The sequence below is a fragment of the Coturnix japonica genome, chromosome 19 (assembly GCF_001577835.2).
Source record: "Coturnix japonica isolate 7356 chromosome 19, Coturnix japonica 2.1, whole genome shotgun sequence".
NCBI classification, from domain to species: Eukaryota; Metazoa; Chordata; class Aves; order Galliformes; family Phasianidae; genus Coturnix; species Coturnix japonica.
This window is the reverse complement of record NC_029534.1, coordinates 3242387-3268560: the sequence shown is the minus strand read 5'-3', so window position 1 is coordinate 3268560 and position 26174 is coordinate 3242387. Positions and strand designations below refer to the sequence as shown.

The window sequence follows — 26174 nt, the reverse complement described above, 5'->3', positions numbered from 1 at the left end:
ACCAACACTATGCACATGAGCTGTAGGTGAAACTCCATCTGTCTCCCCTGCACCGCAGCTCTCCTCCAAACCCCTCTTAGGGACTGGAGCACCACCCAAACTCCAGCAGATGTCACAACATACAACAACAGGCGTGGAAGGACGGCTCGCTCTTCCCAGCCCTTTTGCCAAAGCAATTTCCCCAGCAACACCATCTGTTAGGGACAGCGTCCCACGAGCTCCGTGCTATCCTGGAAATGGGAATTCCCATTACTGGGTTATGCAAAGCAGCCCCAGCCCCAAACCACGAGCTTATTTTGCTCTCCCTGCTCAGCTCTTGTTGCCTGTTTCAGCTCTGTAAGGACTGCATTGGTATCCTCCCACTAGGCTTTGCTCCATAAAGGCATTGTTGAGCTTGGCAAGGGAGAGATGTGTTTTTATAAATAAACGCCAGCATTCCATACAGGACTGATTTCCAAAACTAAAACCTCACAGTGTAAATATATAAATATATATTTCAGGCTGAATCATAAACAGAGATGGAGGCAGCACAGAGCTGCTCCCAGCCTGACCGCTCCCTCGATGGGAATCACCTCTCACGTTTCTCACAGCACCTTCTGGGCAGAAATTCATTGCAGGATTTGCAAGAGGTGCCCTTCATTTTCAATTTGGCTGCTGCTGACATGCCAAAAAGCAAAAGGGAACCTGTTTACCTTACACTTACCCTGCTGAACTTTAGGTAGTGGCTGAGAAAAGCACTGCAGGGCTTAGCAAACAGCTGGCGGCAATGACACGGTTAAACCATCATCTGGGTTTATATCTTTTACAGACCGTATCTTCCCAAGGCTCCCACATTAATTTAACCCTCTGCACCAACTGAAAACCACAAGTGCCAACAAACCAGCACCGCCCCTTCCCTGTCTGACTTGTAAGACAAAACAGCTGCTGACAAAGATGTTTCCACGGTCTTAAAAAGCATGTAAGAACACAGGTTGTCTTGCCCTGGCATAGAAGGGATCACAAACAAAGCAAACATTCAGCATCACTGCCAGGCTGGGAAGGTGATGACAGCTCCAGCAGTTTCTTACTTGAATGCTGCCCTGCTGAGTAATGCAGCTGCAATGACTGCACTCTTAGCCTGGAGGGAAAAAGCAAGTTTGGAGCTTTAGAAAGCCTTAAATAGAGCAAGAGCTGTTGAGAACTGCTGCCCTCAGTGTTAGAAGTGGCAGCTTTCGTTTGCTACCATCCACGTTCCAAAAACAGCCATTAAAATGCAGAGTGATAACATAGCAAATTACCTTTTGGTTTTTGGCTTGTTTTTTGAAGCCATCCCACCTTGGTTTTGGAGTTGTCGCTTGGATGTGATGAGCAACTGGAGGCACAGGAGCACACCGCCATCTGCCTGCTCCTGGGGAAGGCTGCAGGGCACACCAAAGCACTCGTAGCTCCAGTTGTGCAGGACTTCAGTCTCAGAGCAAGATGAGAATGGAGCAGGAGACAGGGCTGCAAATGTGGGATGGAGGGTGTGCAAAGCAAACAAACACGCCACTGACTTAACTGCAGGTTTTCAAGTGAAAGCAGCACCTCATTAATGACACTTCATTAAAAACAAGATCCTATTTAGATCACACGGCTGGAAGACAAGGAGCGTGTGAAGAAGGACACGCAACTGAAGGTTTCACAAATAAAACAATCAGCATTTATTGTTGTATTACAAAACACTTTGTATTTTGGCAATATTTTACAGTTTATCCTTTTCCTTCTTAGGGCCTGTTGAAGAGGTATGGAAGGGAAGAAAAGAGGAGAAAATTGAAATTAAGATTAAATTTCCATGTCTCGCATAAAAAAAATCCTCCCAAACTGCCCCGGTCCCTCCCACCAAAATAAAAATCTAGTTTCACTCAGTTCAACTATCTGAAGAGGCCATGGGTGAAGCGGCAGGCAAAACTCTGGCAATTTCACTATCCAACGGGTCAAGAAGACAAACAAAACATTCACAGTGTGGTCTTCAGTATGGTCTGTTACGTTGATCGTTTCTGAAATCATTCCTGGAAGGGAAAGAAGAAGTCACAAGGAATCTCTGAAGCACACAAGAATAGTCCTCTCAGTCAAACATCTCTACAGCTACTTCTGTGTCCTCTTCTGCTTACAGATGCTTTTATCCAACAATGCTCACAAAACACACCCAGGAGGCAAACAGACTCCTCTACTTCTGAAGCTCTTATCTTCAGTTGATAGTACACAACTAAGGGGTGAAGAGATTGCTTACCTTCCTCCCATTTTACCCCCATAGCCTCCTCCTCGATCGCCACCTCTGCCTCCACGTCCTCGATACCCCCTTTCTCCTCCATAGCCACCTCTCCCACGGAAATCTGGAGCAAAATGCAAACCAACACATCCGTCAGGTTTTACAGAAAGCTGAGGATGCCATTCACAGCTTTAACACTTCAGAGGAGATGCAGCAGCTTTCAGGGATCTTTTTACACACCTCCTCCTGACGGACGTGAATCCTCTGGTCTGGGCTCACCACATTGGTTGCAGGAGTTCCTGCGAGCGAAGTTCATGTTACCACAGGACCTAGGAAGGACAAGGATTTCACAGACTCAGTTGCTAAGAAACTCGGAGGGCGCACGTGAAACACCACTGCCCAATTAAAATGACACTTACGGGTTAGGACAAACCCAATCACCATTTTTGGGTTCCCCACTTCTACCCTGGAAGCCCCCACCTCTTCCATATCCACCTCGTGAACCTGTAGACAAAATTATAATCAGAATAAAGGAGGAGAAGTACCTCAGACTTATACATGAGAAACATTTACTAAGGACTGCCACTGACTTCAAAAATCAAGAGACGTTCCATGTAGAAGAAAGAGGAGGCTGGCAATCTCTGTATGGACATTAATCACTAGGAAAGCCAAAGTAGGAACTGTGAAGGAAGAGCAGGCAGGCAAACAACTGTCACCTTGTAACACTGAACCTTCAAGAATTACTTTTCTGATGCTGCATTTACTACCAAATACAAAATAACTGCAGGATTTGGGCAAAGCGGCAACAGAAATTTCAGCCAGCCCCAAAGCTCAGCAGAGGTTCATGTATGTACAGAGCTGATATACACATACTTACATGGACAGATTTAGAACTTAGGAGACTGGGGGAAAAAAGCAAGAGTGGCATGTGGTGGCCAGAAGAATTTGCTCCAGCACGTATTTATTATAAATTCTTTTTCAGCAATAAAAGGAAACTTGATCAGTTTGAATGGCCAATGGTAATGATATAAAGCACTACATACATTAATAAATTTCCATAAAAATGTAACAGTGTTAAATTGCATCACCCACATATGGCTTGACTTAGACACAGAACAAAGCAAAGCCTGTGTGGATTAATGCCATGATCCATCTGACACAACCACAGGGACAACACAGCTCGTGCTGCAGCAGAAAGACCAAGAACTTCTATCCCAGCTGAGGATTTTTTCATCAGCTTCAAAACTGAAGAATGCAAATTTGTTGACAGCCACAAAACAAAACATGCTTCCAGTCAAATGGTAATTTACATCCAGCAGGCTGTTGGTAAAACTGTATTATGCAGAGAACCGGGGAAATTAACATCTATTTAATTAAAGGAGTTGGGCATCCAACTGCTTCTCTAAGTCAGCAGCAGATGAACAACTTCTCTTGCTTAATACTATCTGGAAACATCAGAGTATCTGAAGGCTTTGCAGTTAAAAGCCAGCACTGTTAATTCACATCTGTATAGAACCTGTAGATTCTTGAAGTCATCATCATCACTTTGTAAGTCACAGTGAGACATCTGGAGACTTTCCAGTTGAAAAGGAAAGCAAAAGTTCTATGCAGTGCACAAAAGCTTACAGGCCTCAGATTTACTTAAGCTGGTTCAGTTCTTCTTTCTTACTGCCAGAATCCCAAAGGCTCAAACGCTTTGAGAAATCACTGCCACAACGTCAGTTCTCTTTATAAACTGTTGGCAGTTAAAAAGCACCTCACTACACAAAATGAAGCATTTTACAGATTTTAGTCCCACCTCGACGTCCGCCACCTCCACCTCCTCTCATGAATTCAGGTCTTCTAGTTGCAAAAGAAACTTTGATAACATTGCCATTGAATTCTTTTCCTGTGTGAAAACAGAGAGAATAATTAATAGAGCTCCCAACAGCGCAGCAGAGAGTTCAAGAGAATGGAAGTGATGTGCAAATGCAGACTGACTAAAAGGCATTTAAGATGCAGGCAGTGTGGTGTGAATGCCTTAGTTTAAAATGCACATGAGAGGACTAACTTGATAATTTTTATATAAACCAAAAGATAAGGCTTTTGTACAATGCAAGAGCCAGTGCAAAAATGAAATGCTCCCAAGTAAGGTAAGACATGACCTTTTACATACAAGGTCGCTGTTCTTCATAGATGCAAGGTTTACCAGACAGCAGGCAGGGCTGTATGGGCACCTGATATAGTTTTACTTGCTTTACCCTCTTAAACAAATCTTATTTTATTAGCAAAGTAGTGAGCCATCACAGACTTCCACATGTTATAATTCAAGTCCAAAAACTGAATTTTAAATCAATGTATTGCTGGGATCTGCTCTTTTCCACTGTGGAGCCTGCAATTTAAAACCAACATGTACTATAATTCTCCACAATGTACATGCAAAGCAGTTGGCACAACACTGCCATAACCACTGCCAAAATCTGAAAGTGCCACCCACAACACTAATAAGAAAAGAAGAAGTGATTAATCTCACGCACCATCAAACCAGTCAATGGCTGCTTTGGCGGAAGGAGGGTCATCAAAAGATACCGTGGCTTCTCCCTTTGGTTTGCCTGTATCCTTATCTGTGTACAGATTTATCATAGGCTTGCCAGTCTTTTTGTTGGTCTGGAAAGAAAGGTTGTGTACTTAGCAAAGGAGAAATACTGGTAAAGTCAGTTCAAAACATAAACTATAACAGGTAAGTGTCAGTAGAACACTGACAGCTCTTGGAGCTAGCTTAGAGAAAGATGCTTTTGATGCTTAATGGCTGCTCTCCATGAAGTGATGAGGAGCCTGGTTTTTACAAATATTGGTGTTAAGAGCAGGAAGCCCTAATTTAGAACTGCAGAAGCAGAAGTTAACAGCCATAGGAAGCATACTTGCTGAAATAACAAGATGGTAAAACAGATATGGAGTCAGTGACAAGGGCTATAAAGACTAAAAAACTGAAAGAGACACAAAGCAACCTGAACATCACCAGCAATCTGGCTTACTTGAAATAAGCTGTCATCACCCACACAGAAATACTATCTCTAACTTCTGGGGAGCCACAGCAAGCACCTGCCTCAGACAATACCCATTACACACCCAATACACCAACTCCACATGCTCTCTTCCTCCTTACTGAAGATTTCTCACTTCATGTACCTTTATAATGCCTATTTGTTTGAAGTAGTCTGCCACTTGATCTGTTGAAACATCCTCTCCAAGTCCTTGCACGAAGATGGTGTTGTTGTCAGAGTTGTCAGACTCTGAATCTATTAAAAATAAGCTACAGTTACCACACATCTTTGTATTAGCAACAAAAGAGATATTTTAAGCTGAAATCCACACTTCCCAGTAGCAGACACTTACAGCCCACGGACAGCTTGTAAGAGACAAAAGATGAGAGCACAATATTGAGGCTAATGCCATCAACATCAGCAGTGCACACACAGCTGTTTGCCATGCAGGTAGGACATCACAGCCTTCCAAGAAATGCATGCTCTAAAATAAAACAAATTTAGAGCAGCAAGAGCAGCCACTTGGCTCAACCTGATTCGTGGTTCATATTCATGTTCTTATTTGACACAACAAAAACCCACCCAAAAATTCACATGCACTAAAGGAGAAGACTTTTCTCTTGATGAAGACAAGCTTCAGCTATGTCCCTACTGGGCCACGGGAACTGCAGCCACATCCATGCTTGCAGACATACGTTTAAAAAGCAACAACCCAATCCCACCCACTGCTTGTTTTCTTACCAGCATCTGATCTCTGTCCGTAATCTCTCTGACCTGTGAGAGAGGTTCAAAGAAAGAAGAAAGAAAAATAAGAAAAGAGAAAGACTGTTTTTAGCAAAACGTTTTCAAGCATCTCTTTTATTTCTTTAAAGAGACAAGAAAATATTTAAAGCACATATGCAATGCATCTAAGATCTAAAGCATTAACCAGAGATTTAGACGTTTAAACGTTCAACAGAAGGTGTCTGTAGGACGTTACTGTGCTCTTTAACTTGCAGCGTGTGGCATTTGCCACACTGACGCTATGCTGGTGTTAGCTTGCAAATGCTGGTTGTCAGATCAACGAGCACTTAACTGAGCTGTTGGTTTTTCTCCCCTCTAGAGCCTTTCTAAGAAGTATTTGTAACAAACAGAAATAATTAAAAATAAAAGAAAATGTAAATAAAAAATCATCTAGTGGACGTCACTGTCTCCACAAATTCTCTCATGCAATTTGACAAAGCAGAAATCTAGCTTACTGCTAAACGGTTGGCTATTAAAACTGATGGACACACCAGCCTCACCAAAATGCTACAACGCTTCTACAAGACAGTAACAAGAGATTGGTGGCTTTTAGATTTATAAAGAATTTCCACTGAAACATTTTTGGATACTCGGCACTTACCACCATAATTTTTGAAGCCACCACGGTCACCACCACTGCAGAGGAAAAATTGAAGAAATGATTTCTTCCTTAAGTCTCTATGTGCTGAGCCCAAGGCTCCATCTACAGTTAATGAGAGTTACTGTCTAGCAGCTAAAGCACCATCTCTATGTTCTCCTCTCTGACCATTCACGTTCAAAGATTTCAACACATGAAAGTGAATCACCTTCCAGGGTGCTGCACTGGAGGAGTCCTAAACAGTCATTTAGAAGTAGCCCACAGACATATCTTTGTTTCAGTACTTCCTCCCATCCCACAAGCCAAAATAACTGCTATTAAAAACCAGGTTTTAAAACAGAACCATTGTTTTCATGAAGGTTAATGGGGTTTAATTGCAGATGGAATTGCTGCTTTGGAATAATTGGTACTTCAGTACTTTCTTATGAATAAGAAGAGCTAAAGGTAATTAACCTGTTGTTATGCATTTATATATTTATATATATTTAATGTCACCTCCAACCTAAGCCAGTCTATGATTCTCCATTGGGGGCAAACAGCAGGACCAGCCATTCTCTGAGAAGGCTGAGCAGGGACCTGCTGCACTGCCAGCACTGGGCACTACAGAGGGTGAGTGCATGTGAGCTTCAAAAGCAGAGCCTGGCAACTTTGAGTTCATCCATTCTGAAACCTGTGGCACAAAACGCAGACCACATTAAGAGCTGACACACAGCAACGTTCAAAGGTCAGAAGGGAGATCTGATACAAGGTGCTATCTTTCCAATTACGTGCATAAAATGAAACCCTCCCTTTTTAAAATGTGTTTGTACTTGTAGGAACTGGAGGTGCAGTATTTGATAATACTAATCCAACAATCTAAACCCATGCAGAAAGCAAGTCCACGATCAATACAGCCAATATTGGACATCAGGACTTCACTTGAGATGTCAGGGGAAAAACGTGTGTGCTGTGATTCTGAGAAGTGATGGAGCTGGGTACACAAAACGCACTGGAAAACACCTAACTTTGTCATACACTAACTCTGCACCTTGGGCTGAGTGTTAAGGCAATTCAGAACTTCCCAGTTATTGCTTTTAACTGATGTTTGTTCAAATATGCTTCAGCCCATTATCTTCTGCTTAGTTCCACCTGCCTGATCCAACCCATACACACATCAATTCAGTGTCAGATACTTCTGATGATAGATGAATGTTTCCCCTCCTTTTCCCCCATTTCTAAGTCCCCAGTTTATTAGGCTGCAGTGTGTTACGCTCCTGAGATTGGCAGGCAGAGCTACCCAAGGTGTTCAGGAGTCAAACATGGGAGCTGGCTGTGAGGAGCTACTTCCAGTCTCACATTTACCCTTCACTGAGACCAGAAACATAAACCTCAGCCTCAACAACAGAGCTAGCTCCCAAAATCACATCAGAGAACACGTGGAATATTTCATTTTAGCATTTCAGTCTATTGCTTCCTCAGCCTTGCACACAGATCAGATGTGTGGCCAGATGCAGTCTGAGGTTTTAACATTCTTTATTAAGATCACCAACAGGTTGCCAAGATCCAGCAATGCCACCAACATACATAACAAAATAAAAGAGACTGAGACTGAACTGCAAGCAGCCAGAAAGCATACATTGCATTCTGCATGGTGATCAAACTCACTGCTATGAAAAACACAGTCTTTTTCTTCTGTACTTGGTCACATTTAGACATCACCTACTTGAGCATGAACAAGACCCCTCAGAGCACTGCTTACTTCAGCTGGAAGTAACTTTACATTACAGGCTCAGTTACCTGGAGAGCACAATGCCATGCAGACAAGAAATACACTCAAAACACGCTAGGATGTTGGAAGAAGTGAAACTAAATTCAGAAACCCAATTTCAGCCCCCAACACTCACCAAGTGTGTGGGAGTTGCATGTAAGAATGTGTTTTTCCACACAAGAAGTAAATGCCTGGTGCGCCCATGATGTCACTGACAGATGGCTTTTCTGCTGCCCATATTTACTGACTCTGCTCATGTTTCTCCAAATTCCATATAAAGTTAAGCTCAGGCATGTACATTATAAGGTAAATATTAATCTGAATACAAACCATTCTGTTCCAAGAACCATCTGTATCACGTTGTAGTTTCCTGATATCCCAATAAGCCAATTCCTACTCACACTAGCTAGCATAGCAATTAAGTTGCATAAGGAACTTTTTGCTTATAGTGCAGAGACTTTAAAACTCAAAGAGAAAAAACATCTATGCTGAACAGAGTTCTACACTGCACCTGCTTAATTTCACCATGAGCAATGGCAAAGCTTCTCCCATTTAGTGCAGAGTCTAAAAGAAGAGCAGCAGTGTGGGTATGGCCACTCAACTGGAAGAATCAAGAGTGAAATTCTTCATTCTCAAGACCTGTTGTACCTCCTCTCTAACCACGGGAGCTCAAAGATGAGTTTCTACTATTACAGGTTAAAAAAATTGTTCTGCTATTAGTCAAAATATCATTTATTGAGATGATGAGTACTGTAGTGCTGTACAACCCTGTGCTGTATAGCTCTGCACAGGCACAAAAGTAAAATCAGCATTCCCTACAGTATGCATTTGGGTCATTCTAGTTTTCAGAATGATTCATACCTGAATGTTACGAACTATGTTTTAAAATACTTCATAAAGGACAGTTACAGAAATGAAAGCTCTAGGAATGTATAAATGTTGATTTGATTTTACCCCAAATACTCCAGAATTACTTTTTGCACTGACAGACTGCTGCAGGATGCCCCGCATGAAGTGAACAGGCCACAAGGACGGCAATAATCCTGCTAAAAAATAACACTGCGGCCAAAAACACCATTATCACCATACAGGACAGCACTGTGACAGCAAGGACACTGTGAACAGGATGCCTTCATCGCCCACCACCATGGAACAGATGAGGCAATGCAGCTGTAAGAACACCAAGCACTGGGCATTGCTTACTAATGAACAACAAGCTGAAACAAGATCTCCCTGCTTTGCCACTGCCAGGAAAGATGAGGGGTTTTTTTTTAACATCTAACACAAAAGGGATTTATTTGCTACCATCTCAAATTAGTAACTGTATTTTTTTCCTCACAGTGTCATGGAACAAGAACCAGATGCTGGTAAAACTCACTTACATGTTATTTTCTAATCATCATAAGAACCAAAGCTTGCACTACTACAGCAGTACAAATATTTCTGCAGACAAGATTGTTAGATTGGTATTTCCTGATGGTTATGGAATCCAAGCGTTAAAACGTGACCAAAGGAAAAATTCCACGTATTACCTAGTTATTGGAGATGGACATGTTGTTCCTGCACACGCTGCTTATAGTTAAAATAAAGAAACCCAAGGAAACAAAACAAAAAACTAGCCTGATATCCCACATTTCAACTGGATTAAACATGTGTTCTTACCTGAACTTCTTTCCTCTCTTGATCATATGGTTTGCTATTTAATTTAACCTTCTATTCTTTTCCAAAAAGCACTTGACTTTGCTAAAATGTGTCAGAAGGAGAATCCCCAGCTATAATTATGCAGAAAGACTGAGGAAGTATTTATGGCACTGTAGGTTCAGAAAAATCTTCACTGCAAAAGGCATTACAGTCTGCATCACTGAATGGAAGCAGACAGATTCACAATACACCTCCTAACGTCTTCCCACCTCAACACAATTTCCCCCTTCCTTCCATTCACCTTCATTCTATTCCCTTTTCGGGCTCTGAAGTGCAGGGATGTATCATAATCCTCGTGGATGTGCACAGAAAATTTTCCTCACATTTTGGAAAGCTACGACAAGGGGCTTCATCTTCACAGACATTCATTTCTCTTATATCACAAAGACAGCAGTTTGTTTCAAAGTGATGAAGTCTACCAAACAAACGTTTTTTGAAGCTCACATTCATTTCCCATATTGGAAAGGGCTCAAGTAATTCTTTGTTTTATTTTATTTTAAACAGATTATATCACAGGAGTGTGAAAGGCCCTTATCTGCATATAAAAATAGGTTTTAAAAAAGTTCACTTCCAGCTATAAATGACCTCAGAGATTATTTAGCTAGTTAAGTTCACGTTATATAAAACCCAGCTCATTTTAATATTAGGTAACTACTAATATGTTCCTAACTGCGTTACCACACCTGATTAGGAGAGGCCCACCTATACCAAAACTGCCATAAAGTACAACATGGGGACCACCTCAGAATCAGGAAAATATGGCTTAAAAAATAGATACTTTATAAAATAACCAAGTCTTAACACACTGTTGAATTTTTCTTTAAAATATATCGGCTCAAATGAGCAGCAGTGCATTATTAAGGTTCTTTATCTGGAATTTATGCATTAACCCAGAATTCTGCAGACTATTTAAGGGTAAGTGATGTTGGCAAGCAACGCTTCCAAGCTCACTGGAAGCCCCTCTATTCTTACTTTGTATCAGTGAGCATTCTACATACCCCAGCCATCACAGAGGTACATAAAACAAAGCCAATTGTGACTGTTTATTAAGAAACAGCAATGTGATTTGGCCAAATTCAATGCAATCTAAAGCAAAGGGCCAGGTCCATCAGATCCATGAATGAAATGATCAACAAGCACAAAATTAAGCATGTGCATAAATTTTCTTGACAGAAACAGGGTCAAAGGCAATGGAAAGCTACCCTCTCTGAGTATTTAGAATTTACCTAAAGTAAATGGGTTTAGACTGACAGCTAAACCAATAATAAAAACTATATTTTAATGGAAGCTTCAAATTGGAAAAAAAACCAAACCCAAAACGATAAAGAAAAAGCTATTATTATATACAGCAATTTGATTAAAATTATATTTAGGATGCTGAAAGATAATTAGCCAACTCTACTATAATGATTTGTCATCAAAGACAAGATACTTCCTTGCCAAAGGTTTAGCCACCTTAGCTATGAAATTAATAGAACCATCTGAGACCTTGGCTGCTGGTTTTCTCATTCAGAAAGGATTTTCACAGGTTTTAAATATTTTATTTCAAGTGATGGGTTCTGGCAGTTCTTTTATTGCAGCTAATGTAAATAAAATGCAGCTACGTGTCATAACAATCAAACACTTTGGTCTCAATCTGTCTGAAAGTGAAAGCTTTACCTGAGCAAAATGCATCTCTTTGTAGTGCAGAAGGGATTGATTTTAGAAACCAACTACCTTTCACCCTCTGAAATCTAAATCTATAGGCAAATAATAAAGAAATTTTAAAACAGCTACATAATAAGGCCTAAGGGGAAAGAACTGCAGGCACTGGAATGAGATCACTTACCCGTATCCAGACATATGACCTCTTCCATCCATGTCATATCCCCCTCTACCTCCTCCCTGTGACCCGCCATAGCCTCTATTATCTTCTCCATACCTGCTCTTTTCCCGACGATCATCTGAAGGAAAAAAAAGACAAAAGATGAGGAGACTGCAGTTCAAAATGTGATGCAGTGAAAATTCCTGCTCTACATTTTCTTTTTCTTCGAGTCTGCTGCTTTCCAGATATGAACGGCAGCTCCTCAATATCCTACTTCCATTTTCTACTCCAGGAAGTAACAGAGCAAAGTTTGATATTGCTCCACTTCTCCCCCTCAGTGCTTTATGGTATCTTGGAAAGTAAACACTCTGTACTTCAACTTTAAAATAAACACTACATTTCTCTAACATTTATGACATATTATCTAAAATACGCTTTTCATTCTTCTTTCCACACAGCCTTCTTATTTTGCAGAAGAAATCACAGAAGACAGAACAAGGTTAACAAGTGTGGGCTTTGGTGCTTGAGCCAAGATTTTGCAGAAAATGTTCTGTCTTAAACTTCCCGTTTCTATCTATCTCATCATTTACAGACGCAGCATGAAGTTGGAATGTGAAGTACAAAAGCTCTTCATGACTCATCCAGACTTTCATATAGGAAAAAGGTGCAAAACAGCTTGAAAGAAAATCCCATCCAGACCTTGCAGGACTCAGTGGACAGGACCTCTGCAAGGCTGTCTCCAACAAGTACAACCACAACAATTTGGGGTCCCCAATGCTTTTTCATTTCTGCATAGTGCACTGGAAGTGTTAACATGTAAAACATTCACCCATAATATCAATATGAAAGAAGAGGTTTAACCATTCATCAAATTAACCGTCCACGGAAGGAAATCCATCTATTTCACAGTGCTTCCATTCAATGTTACTAACCAACATTTAATTCAACCTGTTAATTTTACCTTGGTTGTTGTGGCTATAGCTTCCCTTCTGAGACTGGTAGGATTGCTGAGAATGGCCATATGAGCTTTGGTGCTGGTTATAGCCTGACTTTTGGTCATAAAAGCCCTGGTGGCCATAGCCCGACTGCTGGTCATATGAGCTTGACTGCTGGTCATAAGAGTCTTGGTTTTGTCCATAGCTTGACTGCTGGTCATAAGAGCTTTGGTGCTGACCATAGTTTGACTTTTGTTCATAAGAGCCTCTTCCACTTAAAATAAACAGAATTTGTATTAATAGCTAAACGTTCACAAAATAGAGAGCAAAGTAATTGTGGAAAATACATGATATTGCTACAATTCCCTGGTCACAGTTACCTCCCAGTCATTACTGGCATAATGACAGGAAAACCCTGTATGTCTCATCTCATCTCTGTTGGGATATATCTGACTTTAAGTAAAACTGAGGCAGAAAAATTAACACTGCCTTCACTTCCAAAACATCCTCAACTTCTTCCTGAAGAGCAATTATCAGCAGTGCTCCCTTTACATATCCCAGTATAAGGCTGGCTTTCTCCCTTCTCCCCAGTAGCATGACAACAGCTGATACGTAGCCCATGACCCTCTAAATGCCAAACCCATTACTGTACAATGCAGTGAGAAGACACTCAGTACTCATCCTGTATCGTGCAAATGATGTTTCCAGCACACATAAAACCCCAAAACTCTCACTAACTTTTATCAGAAACTTTGATCAGAATCATCATCTCTTTGATATTTTAACTGAATGCGCCCCTACATTCAGAGCAGGAATCATCCATAACTCTTCTCCAACTGCATCACTGAATCAAATCTATAGCAACCACAACGAAACTTCACCTATACCATACAACCCAAGGCTGCTTACTAATTCAGCACACAAGGTAGAAGCAAAGGCATTTCAAAAAACTAGATATGCAAGATAACTATTGTTCCAGATGGGTTACTCTGTCATAGCAAGAAATTACGTAGATTTATGAGAAATAAATTGCATCCAGGAAACACCAACTGTTACTCATCCTTTTGTCTTCCCCCTAGGTACTTAGCTGTGGCTTAAATGTATTGTCTTTTGAGTAATTGAGATTAATCACTGTCTTTCGTCACCCTTTCTTCTCTTCCTCATCACTTCTCACACACTCTTTCAAAAAAGGAGGCACTCCATTTGCCACTCTCCAGTCCTTATCAATCACTTGTCTATATTAAGATGTTTTGCAACTATAACTACCAAAACAGAAACCAAGTACAAGTTTGCTGAAGCCTAGATTGTTTTATAAGCTTGCAAAACAAAGTATGAATTCTTGGACTCTGAATACAAGAATGAGGCTTATACGTACAATGCATTTTTAACAGATAACATGACTCTCATTAAAGACTGACTGTAAGAAGTAACCTTGGAGTAAATGTACAGAGCTTGCAAATAAGACAATAAAGTATTCTAGCACCAAGTTGCTTTTTAAGTTCTTAAGGGGTTGGGCTGAAAGAATACTTTCAAAGTCGTATTATTAACCCTCCTGCAAATGAGTACAACATCAACAAATGAAATACATTAATGATAACATAAAGTACTGCACCTATGACTGCAGAATGCATATGCGCATTTAAGTCAATTGATGAGAATATAAAAGCATGTTTTGAGAATCCAATTTGGTTGGAAAAACATATATCTCTTAAATGGTATTTCTGAATCCTTTCATCTTCTTTCCAGCAAGAAAAGACATTCCAAGCCATAGAAGACATCTGCAAATCTAAGAACTGTAAGGTTACTGTAACTTTACATAAAAAAATACATCAATAGATGGATAACTGGCCCAATTTTTTCTTAATCAAAATACTCTCTAACAAATCCATTCTTTGTTGTAGGAAGTCCAAAGACTTCCTATAATTTCTCTTCCCCCATATCTTGGCTTCAGGACAACCACATCCATCCTTCTTATCTAAAGAAATACTCTTTCCCTACTTCCTATTCTTTGAGGCATTTAAGAGGTCTTAAAACTGTGAATTACTAGATGTTTGTCATTTGTTTTCTTGTTTTTTCTTTAACAGCTATAGCAGAAAATTTGTTACAGCTCTAGTTAAGAATACACAACTACTAGACAGGACTTTAAACAGGTAATGTAATCTCAGCTTCCTTACCCTCTAGATGACCCTTTTTGCTGCCCCTGGTTGCTGTAAGACTGCTGGTTGTATGAGCTCTGGTTCTGATTATCATAACTAGACTCGTCATCATAGCCATGGGAATCTTGTCCGTAACCTGGAAATTGAGGAAGAAAACTTTTAGTAAATATTCACCTCTTAGTTACTGCCAATGAATGTAACAAGACACCCAAACCTGTTTGATTTTGTCCATAGTTCCCATGATAGTTTCCATAGCTCTGTCCATAGGAGGAATTGTCTCCACTCTGCCCATAACCAGAATATCCCTGTAATATGGAGAATATATTTAAACGAAACATAAATTCCACAGCAGGTAAGTACAGCTTTCCTTCACCAGACACAACTGCAAACACCAAGCATGGTTGAGAAGAGACCCCTTCCCAGCCCAGACAGCACAACCCAGGAACAATTTTTTTTACACCAACTTAGAAAAACAAGATGTTTTTTAAGCTTACCTGTGTTTGTCCATAACTTTGATTGCCCTGGTTGCCATAGGATGAATAGCTGCAAGAGAAAATAATGCAGTTAGAAAATACTTATAGAGCTGTCCATAAAGGCTGGAAAGTGTTTTGGGTGTTGTTTTTGAAGATCCTCCAGTTGTAGGCATATTAGAAACACATCAATACACTAATGGTGACCACGGTCAGATGTCAGAGCCGTAAGAGCTTATTTAACATCTGCTCTGTTTCAAGTGTAAATTTAAAGCACATGAAAGTTGGGCTCATTGCAGTTTGATAAACTACCAAGGAATTCAGATAAATGCGCTGTTATCCATCATTTTTACACTTCTCTAAGAGCACTTTTGTTTTACTGATTAAAGTACACCACGTACCCCAAACATGCAGTTTTTAAGCTATATAATTAAGGACAGTTTTCAGGTTTTTTGCCTCTTTTTCTCTTTTAAATGCCTACACTGAGAAGAACAAATATTCACATGGCCATCACCTGTGTGTCTATAAACTCTAATTAACATTTCAGGCAACAGCTTAAGGCAGTATTGTGAAAAAGGTATCTCTATATTCATGACATNGGATTTCATCTCCTTATTGTCCTGCTGGGTGAATATCAGCTTTTTGTCCTATTTTTTAATGAAGGCCCATGGACCCCAAGCTTCCTCCAACTGTAACGTATCAACACTGTATACTGTTGAAGCGAAGACTGATGAATCTTGCTGGGAATCCTAAGTGGCCTTTTATTTTGCATATTTAATGGCTAACAGAATAAAAAAAAGAGAGAAGAAGAAAGAAATACAAACAAGAAAAAGCCCCATACCTCTGCTGGCCTCCAGACTGACCGTAACTTCCAGAATCTAGGAAAGAAGTAAGTCATATTGAGAATTTCTAATGGGCGTCTTGTTCCTTGACCTGGTATAAAAGGAAGAATTCCAGGGAGAGGGAGGAAGGTGAAGGTGCAGTGAACAGGGGAACCACTCTCCCAGTAGAACCAGGCAGCTTCTTCCTTGTCCTCAGACAAGATGCCCGGGCACATGGTGTGTGTGCACACACAACTTCTCTTTTGGAAGTGCCTGGATTCCATCTTCATGTTTCCATGTTCCTCCTCAACAGCCAGGACTGTACAACCTTTGCTAATGGCTACCGAGTGTAGTCTCATCATCAAAGAACAGAAAGAAGCTGCTTAATTAATCCAGCAAAGCTAAGTAGGTCAGTCCTACTGAACCCCATTTTAAGGTTCCACACGAAGCAAGGAGATGGAACTCGGAGATGTAAATCAGGGATGAAGAACCACAATACTTCCCTTACTGACGGCACCAACCATCCAAGAACGAATCCATTTATACACAAGCTGCCAAGATAGGTCTAATAAAGGTAATTTCCCAGTAATGGAAATATCAGTTATTGTGGAAATTGACTCTTGAAAGACAATTACATCAAATGGGTATTTCAGAATACAACTTCAAGGGAACCAAAGAGAGCAAAAAAGATAAAAAAACACCATCAACATCACTGAAATTGATTGACTTATATTAAAGTAGAGCATCTAGATTATAAAAGCCATGAGTGCTACAGCAAGTCCTCCTATCTCTACTAAGAAATTAATTCAGTTCAGAAACTAAGAACTAATTCAGTTCTTAAGCAGGATGCTTTGTCTTTAATTTAGCTTACCACATTATTATGTCTTGTTAACTGCAGAAAGATGAGTCCCCCTGGCTAAGAGGGAGGGGAAAGCCCTGTTCCTGCAGGCACAAACACAGCACAGCACACCTTGCTCCATCAGCTTCAGACCTTTCCAATGCCACCCCAACTCTTGCCACTTACACTTGAAACCTCCATCTTCCACCTTGCACCAAACCCCAATCCCTGGTCTCCCTACAGCCTCAGCAGTACCGTCCCTCTGGGGAATGCCTTGCAATTCTTTAAGTTACTCCAAGAACTTGTACAAACATTGCAGTACTGAGGTCTACAAACAGCTATCCAGAACTTCTGCTTTCATCCCCAATTTCTGTTTTCCCCATCTGTTTCCATGCATATAACTCCTAACTAAAAGCTGAAACTGAGAGTGAGTTGCACCGCAGAAAAAAATGTCATAAACTATAAACAAACAGCAAACAAGCACCAAATCGCTCCAAATCTGTTTGTCACACCTCCCTCATCTGGCTGTAAATCTGTTCCTGCCAGTACTTACACTTAAACTCAGGCAAGCAGCCAAGATCAGGATGTCACCTCAGCTATTCAGAGGCAAAGCAGTGGTTTTAATTGCAAAGCATCTCATCAAGGCACCAGAAAGCATCACATTGCATACTGCAAGAGAAACGTTCAAGCAGAACCCAACAAGAGATGCAATATCTGATTTCACATCTCAGTGTTTTCACCCAGATGTGACACATTCTCACCATTCTGTGCCCCTACACAAATATTTTGTTGCTTTTTTTCCTAACAAAAAGCAAATGCTTATTGTTTTTAACAAGGCAAAGGTCACATCTTTTACATTATTTCTATTTAAATGATACTGTAGGTTATTGTTTAATAGGTTGTAGCACTTGAAAACCACTGCTTCGCTTTAAAAGTGAGTGCATGGCTGCATGGTGCTCAGTTGCCTCTCAGGTTAGACCACAACAACATTAATTCTGTCAATTAAATAAAAGAATATCAGTGGTTGTTTCAGAAAGAATTCTTGAGCGAGGGTGTAACTACCTATAAGAACTACATCTGACCTCCTCCAACTTCTGCCAAGCCACAACAATCTGGGAGAAGACTAAAAGCAAGGAGATAAGGAGCCTGTAAAATATGAAGATATCGAATCAGAGGAATTTCCTTTATTTATACATTTTTTCTCTGTGCTCATTATCCCTCCTTGGGCTGCTTAGTCTACAGCCTTCAGATTGATTTCCTTTGGTGGGCTCAGCAAGGAAATGTGTTATGGGTCACAGCACCCTCAAGAGATAAAGAATCTCACCATGGATTAACGAAGAGACATATCATGTGCTTGGTTGGTACCTACCTGAGGTCTGGAAGAACAGATGTTTAGTTCACTGCTAAACTTCATTCATTTGGCAGAAGACCCTGTGGTCTAATTTCACACTGCAGTACCTCTGGATGTGTTTTCTTCTCATTGCAAAGAACTGCACTGAGAAACCTTTGGCACACCTTGGTTTTCTATTACTCTGTCATTAAGTACATGACAGCAGACCACACAACAACAGCTCAACCCTGAGAACTGAGGGCTAGGGACATTCCTCATCCTGTGCAGGAGGAACAGAAGGGAATGCTGCCTTCCCAAGGCTTCTGCTGCTGGGATCATAATGGGACCTCACATCCAACAGGGTGAAGAAGTGCCACCACAGCCTGCTGGTAGGAGCCCCAGGGAAAGTGAGGGGGCATGGGCAGCACTTATGGGTCACAAGCACTGCCCATGCAGGTGGGGGTACAACCAAAGGGAAGGGCTGCACTCCATGCTCCGTGAGGCTCAGCAACAAGAGATGGGGCAAATCCCACTCTGTGGGGTGTACAGCCTAAAGGGGAGAAGGAGGTGGAGGAGGAGGTGGAGGAGGATATCCCATTGATGGGAGGGACTAGACCCAAAGGAAGAGGGACTCACATCCCATGCAGGGAGTGCACGATTCAAGGAGGGGTCCCATTCTGTGTTTAGAAGGGGCAAGATCCAGAACAAGAGGAATCACATCCCATGGTGGGGATGGACGATTTGAGGGGGGGGATTCACATCCCATGGTGGGGGTGCACGATTTGAGGGGGGGATTCACATCCCATACTGGAGCTGCACAGTCTGGGGGTTCACGATTCAGTTGGGGGGGGGGGCTGCATAATCCATAGTGAGGACAGACCCCAACCCAGGGGGCGTGGCCCCACAGACTCCACCTCCCGGATGCAAAAGGGGCGTATCCTGCCCTGCCCGTAGCTGGGGTCTCTGGGGAGGGGGCGTGGCCTCGGCCGCCATTAGGGGGGCGTGTTCCCCTCCCCCTCCCCGGTCGGTGCGTGAGGTGTGGGGGGGGGGCACCCCGTTTCCTGCCCCCCCCCCTCGACAAGGCCTCATCCCGCAGCTCCCCCCCGCGCCGCCCCAACGTGGGGCACAGCCGGTGTTCCGGCCTCGCGCCTCGTTCCGTAGCACCTACCCGAAGCCATGGCCGCTGCCGGGCGTTGTGCTGAGGGACGGGAGCGAGCGGCGGGAGCGAGCAACGGAGTTCGTCGGGAGCGAGCGCAGCGCCGGCCGCGCGCACTGTGAGGAACCCGCAGCTCGCGCAGACTGCGGGGCCCGGCGGCCAATCAGAGAGCGCGGAGCGTTCCATTCGAGCGGCGGCGCGGGGGGGGCGGGGAGTGGGGGCGGTACCAACGCGCGGGGTGAGCGGGGGGAGCCGCCGTGGGAGCGGGGAGAGGAGGGGGGTACCGCAGTGCCTCGCGTCACCATGGTAACGATGAAGGCCTTCCGGTGGCGGCCGGAAGTGGGGCGGTGCGCGGCAATATGGCGGCGGGGTGCGGGCGGCCTGTAGCTGGTGGGGCGCTCACGTTGCTGCTGTCGCTGGGTGCATCCGGGCCCGGGCTGCTGTGGGGCTCCATCGCTGCTCAGCGCTGTGCCCTGCGGCCGGCAGCACTGCGAGCCGGGGAAGGTGAGCTACAGCCCCTGTAGCCTCCCTTCCTTCACGGGCCCGGCCTCACGCTGTGCCCTCTGCCATGCCGGGCCCGCAGTGCTGCTGTCCCAGTTCCCTGTCTATCCCCATGGCTGTGCCGTAGTGCACAGTGGGGTCACGCTGCTGAGAGCTCGGCTGGATGCTCTGTGCTCTCCCTGTATTATTACCTGAAGAAGTTGATCCTTAATTCCTCACTGGTTCCTTCTAGCAGTGTGCTGTGCTGAGCTGATGGTGGCATCACCGCCTGCTTATGGCTGTCAGGTTGTGCCAAGCAATACACTGCTGTGTTTGAGGGCTTTGGGAGCTGTTAGGCTCCCTCGGACAGGCTGAGGGAGTTGGGTTTGTTCAGCCTGGAGAAGAGAAGGTTGTGGGGTGACCTCACTGCAGCCTTTCAATACCTGAAAGGAACCTATAACCAGGAGGGGAGTAAACTCTTGGAAAATAGCAGGACACGGGGAAATGGTTTTAAGTTAAAAGAGGGAAGATTTAGGTTGGATGTTAGGGGGAAGTTCTTCACTAGGAGAGTGGTGAGGCCCTGGAACAGGCTGCCCAGGGAGGTTGTGGATGCCCCGTCCTTGGAGGTGTTCAAGGCCAGGTTGGACGGGGCCCTGGGCAACCTGATCTAGTACAGGTGTATGTTTGGTGGCCCTGCCAGGCAGGGGGTTGGAACTACATGATCCTTGAGGTCCCTTCCAACCCGGGTCATTCTGTGATTCTGTGATATGAATCTTGTAGGCTGTCTCCCTCTCTTTGTGCTTGTAATTGTAGTGGGTAAGAATAAATTCATTACCGTCTCTGCCTTTCTAACATGCTGGCATGCTCAGTTCACAGGCTAGTTACCTACGTCTTTGTCTATGAAGACCTGATATCCTTGACCTGTGGTGCTATTGTCATCTGGTATTTTGCTGGCAGTTTTGAGAAGAGCGTTGGCACTGTGAAGCACTGCTTCTTCACCGTTGTGTTTGCCATCCTGACTGGCCTCCTGTACCTGTTACTTGAAACTGTTGTCTCGAGGGTGTCAGAAGTGGAAGATGCCAAAGGATTTGTGCCTGTAGCTTTTGCTACACTGAGTGTGTCAACCACCCGCTCACGAATGAAGCGGGCTCTTTTCTTTGGATTTAGAGTTCCAGTGGTGCTCGTGCCTTGGTTTCTGCTCTTTGTGGCCTGGTTTATCCCCCGCTCTTCTCTCCTGAGCAACCTGTGTGGGCTCCTAGTTGGGAAAGCCTGTATCCTTTCTGAACATGTAGCCCTAAAGCGGTGTAGGATTGTTGCTTCATGAAGAGAGAGTGTGGTGCAGTTCTTGTGGTCAAAATGCATTAACTTTATGATATTTCCTGGGCTCTTTTCTCATCACACCCAGTTCTGCGTTTCTTTCTCATCCCATGCTTTTACTGTGGCTTTAAGGCATGCAAAGAGCATGGAGATGAGAGGGGTGGTGGTCTGAGAGGATGACACTAGCTAGAACTGAAAGAATTCTAGGAAACTAGTTTGTGACCAGAAGGTGATGATGTGTTGCAGTGTAAGAAAATGAGTGCATTTTGTCAATGATGCTTCTTAACGCGCTGCTGACTTCAGATGGTCTTGGCTACTGTTTCTGCTTGGATCTTCCAGAGTCAGTGGCCTCTAGGCTGGATAAGAAGTTCCCTTTCAGTGTGTTAAAGAGAATACCAGGGCTAAAATACATCCCGGGGTCCTCAGCTGAGAGGAGAGCCACTGAGAGCAGCAAGTAAGTATTGGAGCTTCTATGAAATATTGTGTAACGTAGATAAATTTTGAGGCATGAGGTGGCATTATATCACCTTTAAAATCTTTATCGTGCAATCAAGCTCTGCATGCGTGCTTGCAGGGGAAGCCCGGCAAATCCAGGAGCCTCTTGACTCTCTATTTCTTACCATATGCTGAGCCTGTGTCTACATCAGCCTAATGCTTCTGCTAACAACTGTTGTGCACAGCTCTGTCTAAACCTGCTTTCTTTAGGTGAGATGACATCGACTGTTCTGGCTCAAAGGTATTTGCATAAACATTTGAATATCAAGCAGGGCGTGGGAAGGTGTTTCTAGGATGTTTCCATTTCTGAATTTGCATCTCTTTGTATCATAGACACAAGTTCTATACTTGTTCCTGGGGCTTAATTAATTACTATTTTGATTCTCATACCCAAATTTGAGCTCTTAATGTGTTTTGTTGTTGTTGTTTTTTAATTAATAAAACCCCAGACACCAATTTGTCACCAGACAGGAGGCATTTCTGGGAGGTTTACTCTTTTCCACAAGGCTTATGTCCACAAATGAAGTACAGGGGGAAACAAACTCAAGTCTCCAAATCCCAGCATGAGTCAGTTTCTCATTTTTCCTGGTACTCTGGTGGTCGTGGTCTTTGTGAATATTGTCTTGATTCTCTGCACACATCTTAGTGATGTGCATGGGCTGAGCAGTACTCTGCTCCCAAGGCTTTGGCTTCTGGATGAGATTTTCACTTAGTATTACTGTTTTGGTGGGATGAGTCATGCCTTCTGCTGGCAAAGGCTGTTTATAGACCTTGCTTCTGAATGATTCATTTTATTTCCAACTCTCTCTCCTCCTGTCTTGCTTTTTACTCTGGGTTGCTACTTTCACCAGAGGCCTTCTTGATAAATAACATTTGGCAGCTGTAACTTCTGATTAATAACTGAGGTTCAGTGGAAGGCAGGGAGGATGCCTATGGAACTTGTAAAAAACATTTTGTGGTTTGGCTGGCATGTTTCTTGCATGAAGCGACTTAAGGCTAAAACCTTCCTCATTCTGTGCGTATGGAATTGGTGTGGGTTTTTGGTAAGCATATCTGTCCTGGGTAATTAGTAAGCCTGTTTTTACCCGAATGCTACTTGTAACAGAGAATCCCTTTGATGAATTGTTGTGACCTTTCTAAGCACTGGTCAGGAGGAAATCAACCCCCAGGGCACTTCCAGCACTAATTAGGCAGTGACATTTTTGAACACAGTATAGCCTTCTGTTTTCTTCTGTCTAGGATTACCCCACTGGCTGGCACATACCCCACCCAAAGCTACTACTGCGCTTCACCTTCGGCTCTTCCAGCCTCCCAGATGCAGCACCCTGGTGTTCAGAGCCAGGGGTTTCAGGATGGCTGCACGCCAGGACTTGGCCATGCTTTGGGACACATGGGATCTCAGCACAGCAATGCAAGATACATTGCAATGCAAGATGCTTCTTCCCCCTACCATGCCAGAGGTGCCTCTGCAGACTGCTACATTCATTCCCACACTGGAGTCTCTCCTGGACAGTGCTGCCAGTCAGGCAAGTTCTCTGTGCCACAGCGTGTGTGCTTGACTGGTCCACAGGCACCTGTTGGCCTGGACCTCCTGCCTGGGGTTCAGGAAGCATCAGGGGATCCAGCAGCCTCAGCAGCTCCTGTTCCAGCTGAGCTTTCAAAAGTTCAGGTGTACTGATCCTCCAGAGAGCAGCAGGACTCGTCTAGCGTGAGAACACAATGTGATGTTCATGGAGCAGCAATTGCTGGCATTGTTGCTGTCTCTGGGGTGACTACCTAAATGGTTTACTTTAATTCTATTTCCTTTTAATTTTGATACTACTTTTAGCACTGTGGAGGAGAGGGGACTGGATTGCTTCTCCACATTTCTAATTCTACTGAATACTTTGCTCATCGTGGTGTTTAGCAGCCTTCTTTTTCCACACAATAACTACAGGTACAGAGCCTCTGTTCTCCGATTAAAGGTAAGATGGAAGCTAATAGTCAAAACACTGGTCTAATCTGGGATTGAGCCATGCTGCAGAGGTAAGGATACATCCCATTGATGCCAAGGCTTTTAGCTTCCTATCTTGTTTACATGTGTGGTGTAGTTTGGACACAGGAGAGTGTGAAAGCCTTAGTTTATAACTTAGCGTTTGAGTGAAGAAGTCTTTCTCATTAGTGACTTCTTCACTGAAAGTACATATTGAAGGGGGTTTATTAAGGCAGGGCTGGGACAAGGAGAACAGAAAAAAGACGACCTTTTTCTGTCCTCCAAAACCCATCTCTTAAATACTGAAGTGCAATCTGTACAATCTGCAACACATTGTCTTTGTTATCTCTGATAGCTCTGCACTAGCCTTCATAGCTCTAATAATCATTTGAGTTGGAAGGGACCCTTAAAGGTCATGTAGTCTAACTCCCCTGCATTGAACAGAGACATAGATCTAGATCACCCCTGCACTTGTCAGTAAGGCAGCCTCAAATGTCTATGAAGTACTGGAAGTGTCTTCAGTAAGGGATTTTGGCCGTTTGTACAGTGAATCTGCATAAAAATCCAAGAAGTTGAGAGGAACCTTAAGAGTGGATTATAAGAATCACCTGGAATGTAGCTGTTGCATTGAGGATTGTATGGGAAATTGGTAATCACAGCCTGAACCTCTGATTAATCAGCTGAGGCAAGTGTCGGGTCAGCTGTGGGAGCACAGGTGAGAGTCATTTAGCTGTGCTCATGGAAGGGGTGGAGCTCGACTCCACCTCCTCTAGACCCCATTTAAGGTCTGACCACCACTAAGGCAGCATCTCTTTGGGATTGCACCCTGGTGGAGATTGCTTCAGCATTTCCCTGCGAAGATGTCCATATTGGTGAGTCTTTCCTTATAAATAACCTTTTAAATATCTGTTACCATCTTTGTATCATTCCACCTTACAGGGATGTTCATGCTTTTGTTGATATTCCACTCTAGTGCCTTGATTTTCATCCTCGTGAGATCTACATAAACTTGTGAATTTTATCACTGTTTCCAGAAATGTGCAGAAAATAAGTAGAGTGATGAGGACTGTTTGCAATGGTAAATGTTGTGTATGACGAAACTCAAAGCTTGAAATACAACCTGGAAGGCAAACTGCCACATGTCCTGGTTTGCTTTCAAGTGGGGAGAGCTGGAGCCTCTGGATGGTGGTCTCAGTCCCATAGGAACAGCAAGGCAGGTGCCTGTTGGGTGCAGTCTGTGTGATAGGCTGGTGACAGGGGACACGCATTGGAGAAGAGTAGTACTGCATGCTGAAAAATGGCTGTGGGCATGGAAACTGGTTATTTTTATTTGCTGACTTTTAACAGTTGATCTTTTTCAACTCTTAGCAGCTGCAAGAGCCATCAAAGGGGTGGTATGGTTTCCAGTGAGTAGTTTCATGGCATGCGTTAAGCTGTAAGAAGGAAATGTTGGCCTACAAGAGTCACTGCTTTGTCACTGCGAGCAGCAAGAACAGGCAGACTGGTTGGGGGGGAAAGAAGACAGACCTTACAGGATTGAAGGTGGGACCCTGCCAATGTAAGAGGGAGCAAGGACCAGCCCTTAATCCCTCTGTGCTGGGACAGGGTGCTCACTGCAGCCTTGTGGGGGGGCATCCCAGAAGAATGGAGGCAAAACCACAATTTAGGAGTTTTTCCTTCTAACTTCAGCTCTGCCGTCAGCTTCCCGAAGATCTTGGCATCTCACTTGCTCTCTGATTATTGCAACTACCACTGTGACCCTGGGGCTGCTCTGAGTCCAAGTGTGCAACTGCTCTGGTGCCCACATGACATTTGAAATGCTCAGTGGCCTTCAGACAGACATTTCAAAAGATAGGGATGATTTCTAACAGTCCATTCCCTGCCTTTCCTGAGGGCAGCTGCGTGACAGTTGAACACTGTTGTATAAATCAGGGGAGGACCTTCTGCTTGTCCAGCAATGGAGTTCAACCAACTCCCAGCTCCTTAGGGTTGGCAGTGGGTTCAAAGGGGAATTGAGAGAAAGGGACAGGATGGGATGTGCAATTGTGTCTGAAGGCTGAAAGGAGGAATTGAAACTCAGGAGAGGGAGGCAAAAATCATCTGCTTATCCAGCTCTGGCATTTGTCTGAGCTCACAGCAATGCTGTGATCACAAGTTGCAGTACCAGCTGCCCTCCTTGGAGGGGAGATAGAGAATTGAAGTTAGTCTTAAAAAGAGTGTGGGGGGGAAAATAAGTAGTGACAAAAGAATCAATAGAACTCCAGGCTGAGATGGCTGTCCTGGAGAACGTACTGTCTCCAAAGGTTTGTTCTTCTGTACCT

General features: G+C 43.4%; 2 protein-coding genes across 3 annotated transcripts; one reads left to right on the top strand and one right to left on the bottom strand.

Moving 5' to 3' along the window:
* Window positions 1-1649: 1649 nt before the first annotated feature.
* TAF15 (TATA-box binding protein associated factor 15) lies at window positions 1650-19779 on the bottom strand. Of its 2 annotated transcripts, XM_015880811.2 has the most exons (16): window positions 19602-19748; window positions 16286-16322; window positions 15469-15517; window positions 15189-15279; window positions 14993-15110; window positions 12845-13092; window positions 11908-12022; window positions 6635-6669; window positions 5992-6024; window positions 5396-5505; window positions 4744-4873; window positions 4026-4115; window positions 2647-2731; window positions 2468-2556; window positions 2249-2351; window positions 1650-2027 (listed from the first exon to the last, which is right to left on the bottom strand). In XM_015880811.2, the coding sequence occupies exons 1-16, from the start codon at window positions 19609-19611 to the stop codon at window positions 1988-1990; spliced, it is 1383 nt and encodes a 460-aa protein (XP_015736297.1). In that variant the 5' UTR covers window positions 19612-19748; the 3' UTR covers window positions 1650-1987. The 2 variants fall into 2 exon arrangements, with proteins under 2 accessions (XP_015736297.1, XP_015736296.1); XM_015880810.2 differs by lacking the exon at window positions 6635-6669 and having other exon boundaries at window positions 19602-19779.
* A 128-nt stretch (window positions 19780-19907) lies between these two features.
* Window positions 19908-24594, top strand: RHBDD2 (rhomboid domain containing 2). Its single transcript, XM_015880362.2, has 4 exons — window positions 19908-20093; window positions 20939-21340; window positions 21690-21840; window positions 23121-24594. The coding sequence occupies exons 1-4, from the start codon at window positions 19949-19951 to the stop codon at window positions 23557-23559; spliced, it is 1137 nt and encodes a 378-aa protein (XP_015735848.2). The 5' UTR covers window positions 19908-19948; the 3' UTR covers window positions 23560-24594.
* The last annotated feature ends 1580 nt before the right edge of the window (window positions 24595-26174 follow it).

Excerpts from the sequence above, each read along its gene's own strand:
- TAF15 (XM_015880810.2), bottom strand. The coding sequence starts at position 19,775 with ATGGAACGCTCCGCGCTCTCTGATTGGCCGCCGGGCCCCGCAGTCTGC. Across the intron at positions 12,023-12,844 it reads CTATAGCCACAACAACCAAG|ATGATCGTCGGGAAAAGAGC; the intron begins GTAAAATTAACA and ends TTTTTCCTTCAG. Across the intron at positions 2,028-2,248 it reads GGGGGTAAAATGGGAGGAAG|GAATGATTTCAGAAACGATC; the intron begins GTAAGCAATCTC and ends TTTCCCTTCCAG.
- RHBDD2 (XM_015880362.2), top strand. The coding sequence starts at position 19,949 with ATGGCGGCGGGGTGCGGGCGGCCTGTAGCTGGTGGGGCGCTCACGTTG. Across the intron at positions 20,094-20,938 it reads AGCACTGCGAGCCGGGGAAG|TTCACAGGCTAGTTACCTAC; the intron begins GTGAGCTACAGC and ends TGGCATGCTCAG. Across the intron at positions 21,341-21,689 it reads GCTCCTAGTTGGGAAAGCCT|ATGGTCTTGGCTACTGTTTC; the intron begins GTATCCTTTCTG and ends TGCTGACTTCAG.